This window comes from Etheostoma cragini, chromosome 20 (genome assembly GCF_013103735.1).
Source record: "Etheostoma cragini isolate CJK2018 chromosome 20, CSU_Ecrag_1.0, whole genome shotgun sequence".
In the NCBI taxonomy this organism is placed as follows: Eukaryota; Metazoa; Chordata; class Actinopteri; order Perciformes; family Percidae; genus Etheostoma; species Etheostoma cragini.
The window spans coordinates 298,147-301,231 of NC_048426.1; the positions used below are offsets into that span (position 1 = coordinate 298,147).

At 42.5% G+C, this 3,085-nt stretch overlaps 1 protein-coding gene across 2 annotated transcripts in view; it reads left to right on the top strand.

Moving 5' to 3' along the window:
• capn3a (calpain 3a, (p94)) overlaps nucleotides 1-2,000 on the top strand; it is a 19,043-nt gene extending 17,043 nt beyond the window's left edge. For both annotated transcript variants that reach the window (XM_034859183.1, XM_034859184.1), the window contains exons 20-21: nucleotides 551-609; nucleotides 1,492-2,000. In XM_034859183.1, the coding sequence (XP_034715074.1) occupies nucleotides 551-609; nucleotides 1,492-1,518 (86 nt within the window). In that variant the 3' untranslated portion in view covers nucleotides 1,519-2,000. The remainder of the gene's footprint in view (nucleotides 1-550; nucleotides 610-1,491) is intronic.
• The last annotated feature ends 1,085 nt before the right edge of the window (nucleotides 2,001-3,085 follow it).

Sequence of the window (3,085 nt, forward strand, 5' to 3'; positions counted from 1 at the left end):
CTGCCTGGTAGTCTGGCTCACATCAGCTCAGAACTGGCAGAGACCAGTGGGACCCAGGTACCCCCATCTACTGTCTGGAGAAGTAAGACAAGTCTCCAACGTTTCAAATTGAAGGTGGCTTTGTGTCCTTATATAAAAATATATAGTAATAAACCAATATAAATACCATTATAATATAATAATAAGTATAACAAGATATTAAATGTTTGAATATAAAAAAAGTATAAATCTCTCCCACTGTTAAAGAGTAACTACTGCAAGTAACTTTTACCATGAGTAAATGTTAATTTTTTTTTACTTGTACTCAAGTTAAAGTTCATCATAATAATAGTACTTTTACTTACGTAGAATATTTTTGTACTGTTTACATACAAGGAATTTCCCTTTGGTGTTTTGGTGCATAACAATAAAAACAGAATGAGAAGTACTGCGAAAGTAATACAAAAAATACATTACATGAATATAGAAGTGCAGAACTGTACAGTTTTGTGAATGAATAATAATAATAATAATATTAATAATACCTCTCACTCTGTGTGTGTGTCTCTAGGGGCGTTCCAGGCCTTCGACCAGGATGGAGATGGGTCGATCCGACTCAGTGTCCTGGAGGTGAGCGCTACCTGGAACTCTTCCTTCTGTTGACCCCCCCCCCCTAGCTAAGTACTCCCATTACTGCTGTAGTGCAGTACCTTAATCAGGGCCTCCACCCACAGCCAACCAAAGGCTATTCTAAACTAGAGATAACTCAACAGGCTGGGGGCTTTAATAGGACATTTAACCTTTTTAAAGTTGATAAGACAACAAAATGTCCCGGTACAGTCAAATAAGGGCTTGCAACAGGATTAAGAAATAAGAAAAAACTTCAGCAGAGATTTGCTATTTTTCTCGAGACATCTGAAATAGCTTTACTTCTTAAAGCATCTAAAATGTATTCTAATAATATAACTTCCCAGAGGGGAAATTAAGATGTTTTTTACGTAGACCGGACATGCTCAGAACCTAATGGAGAGATGTCAGAGTGGGGGGGGGGGGGCTGCCCTTTGAAAGGCGCACCGAGCAGTTGGGGGTTTGGTGCCTTGCTCAAGAGCATGTTGGCCCGTATGGGGACTTAAACCAGCGACCCTCCAGTTTCCAACCCAACTCCCTACGGACTAAGCTACTGCCCCCCCCCCAAATAAAACAGGAAACTGAACTAATGGGAACAGCTGATCGCATTTATTACTGAAATGTCTAAATGATATCACTCTCAGGATAACTAGCAGATGTATAAAACTACTGATACTGAGTCCATTCCACCGTTGCTTCTGAGGTATCACTTCAATTCCTCCTTTCATTTCAACGGGTAGCCTATCATGAGGATTGGAGAGTTGTGCATCTTAGTACACAAAGAATATTTGTGTGTATTTGAATGATATTTTTCATAAATTAACACCCCCGTGAGAAGATGTACGAACCAGACTTGTTGAATATTTTCCTCGTCTCCCTCTCCAGTGGCTCCAGTTGACCATGTACGCCTAAGAATGGCCCATCTGCCTCCAGGTGAGCCCCACTCCACACGAGGACCAGACCCGCCAGCCTTTACCTCAGTACTCAGTGTGCCCGATCGTCGCTAGCTCTCATCCACTTCACCGCCAGCTTACCCCCCCCGCCCCCCCTTCCTCAGCTCGGCTCTTTCTACTCCACAATGTTCCAACATGCTTCTTCCTCTGCCTAATCCCCTTCTCTCTAGTCCTCAGGCATTCAGCCTGTCTTTCTCTGCGCTCGTCCTTCCACTACCACATAGTGAATTATCAGTCTCTCCTTTCAGCCATTAGCCTTTTTTAAGTCAGTTTTTAAAGACATTTGTTCTGTACTTTTCTCAGGCATCAAACACACACAACCTCTTTTTTTCTGTCACAATACCTCACGGACCTCCTTCTACAGTATCCCCCCCCTCTATGTTTTCTTCTTCTTCGGTTGTCAAACTGAGCAGCAAGGGCATTCTTCCTGTATTCATCCCAGTGAACAGTAAATAAGTTTTCAATAGGATCAATAAGATTTCAAGACCTTCTAAACAAACAACCCCCCCAACCCTCTTTTTAAATTACTTATTGTTGTGAATAAAAATTAACCTGCTGGATCCCCCCCCCCCCCCCCCCCCCCCCCCCCCCCCCCCCCCCCCCCCCCGACAACAGCTGTCCAGTCTTTATGCTCTCCATGTGGATGGACGACGTTCAGAACTAAACTGTGGAGCTAAAGAGTTTCATTAACACGGACGTTCGAGGTTAAGAAATATGGATTTGGAAGAATATGGCTAATTGGTTGGACTGCAGCTTTTTGTGATTTTTTTTCCAATTAAGGCTTTGGTCAAATGAGTGTACTGCATTTTTAACCAAATAAAAAAATTAAATACATGTGAAGTTATTGGTTCGAATGCGTTGATGAAAATGGTTTTGTTTTGGATGTTTAAAATATCATTTTTCATTTTTAAATCAAAAGCACCATGAAGAAGACATAGAAAAGGAGTTTACCATTTTTTATTATTATTATCAATAATGTCTTAGATTGCACTTTCTTAAAAAATATCTCTTCACAACTTTGAGAACTGAAAACCTTGAAGAAACTCAGGAATGCCAGGTAAGAGAAGGGAAGTGCACGCTTTTCCCGGATATAAATACCGAGCAGATGAGGCGAGTTTGGAAGATGGCGGCTGTGGGCTCCTCCACGGAGAGAGGACACAACTGAGAGCCTGGGACCACACCAAAGACTGGCGAACACAGCAGCGGCTGGGCTGTCACACTGGATAAACCGGGCCTGTTTCAGGGGATGAGGTATGGCATGGGAGACGATCCTAATGCTTCCCTTCAAGCTCCTCCACCCAACACCTCCTCCAAACATCCTTCACCTCCACACTTCTTCAGAAAGACTATCTTTACTGCGGGAAAAACAGCTTTGTCGCCTTCTGCTCAATGCTCCAAATAAAACGTTACATTTTCACAAACAACATCTCCAAGGAGGAAACTGTGTCATTAAAAAACAATCCAGCACACTCACTCACGGAAAACAGGGCTCCCCGAACAAGGCTGAACCACTTTGTTAACATTTA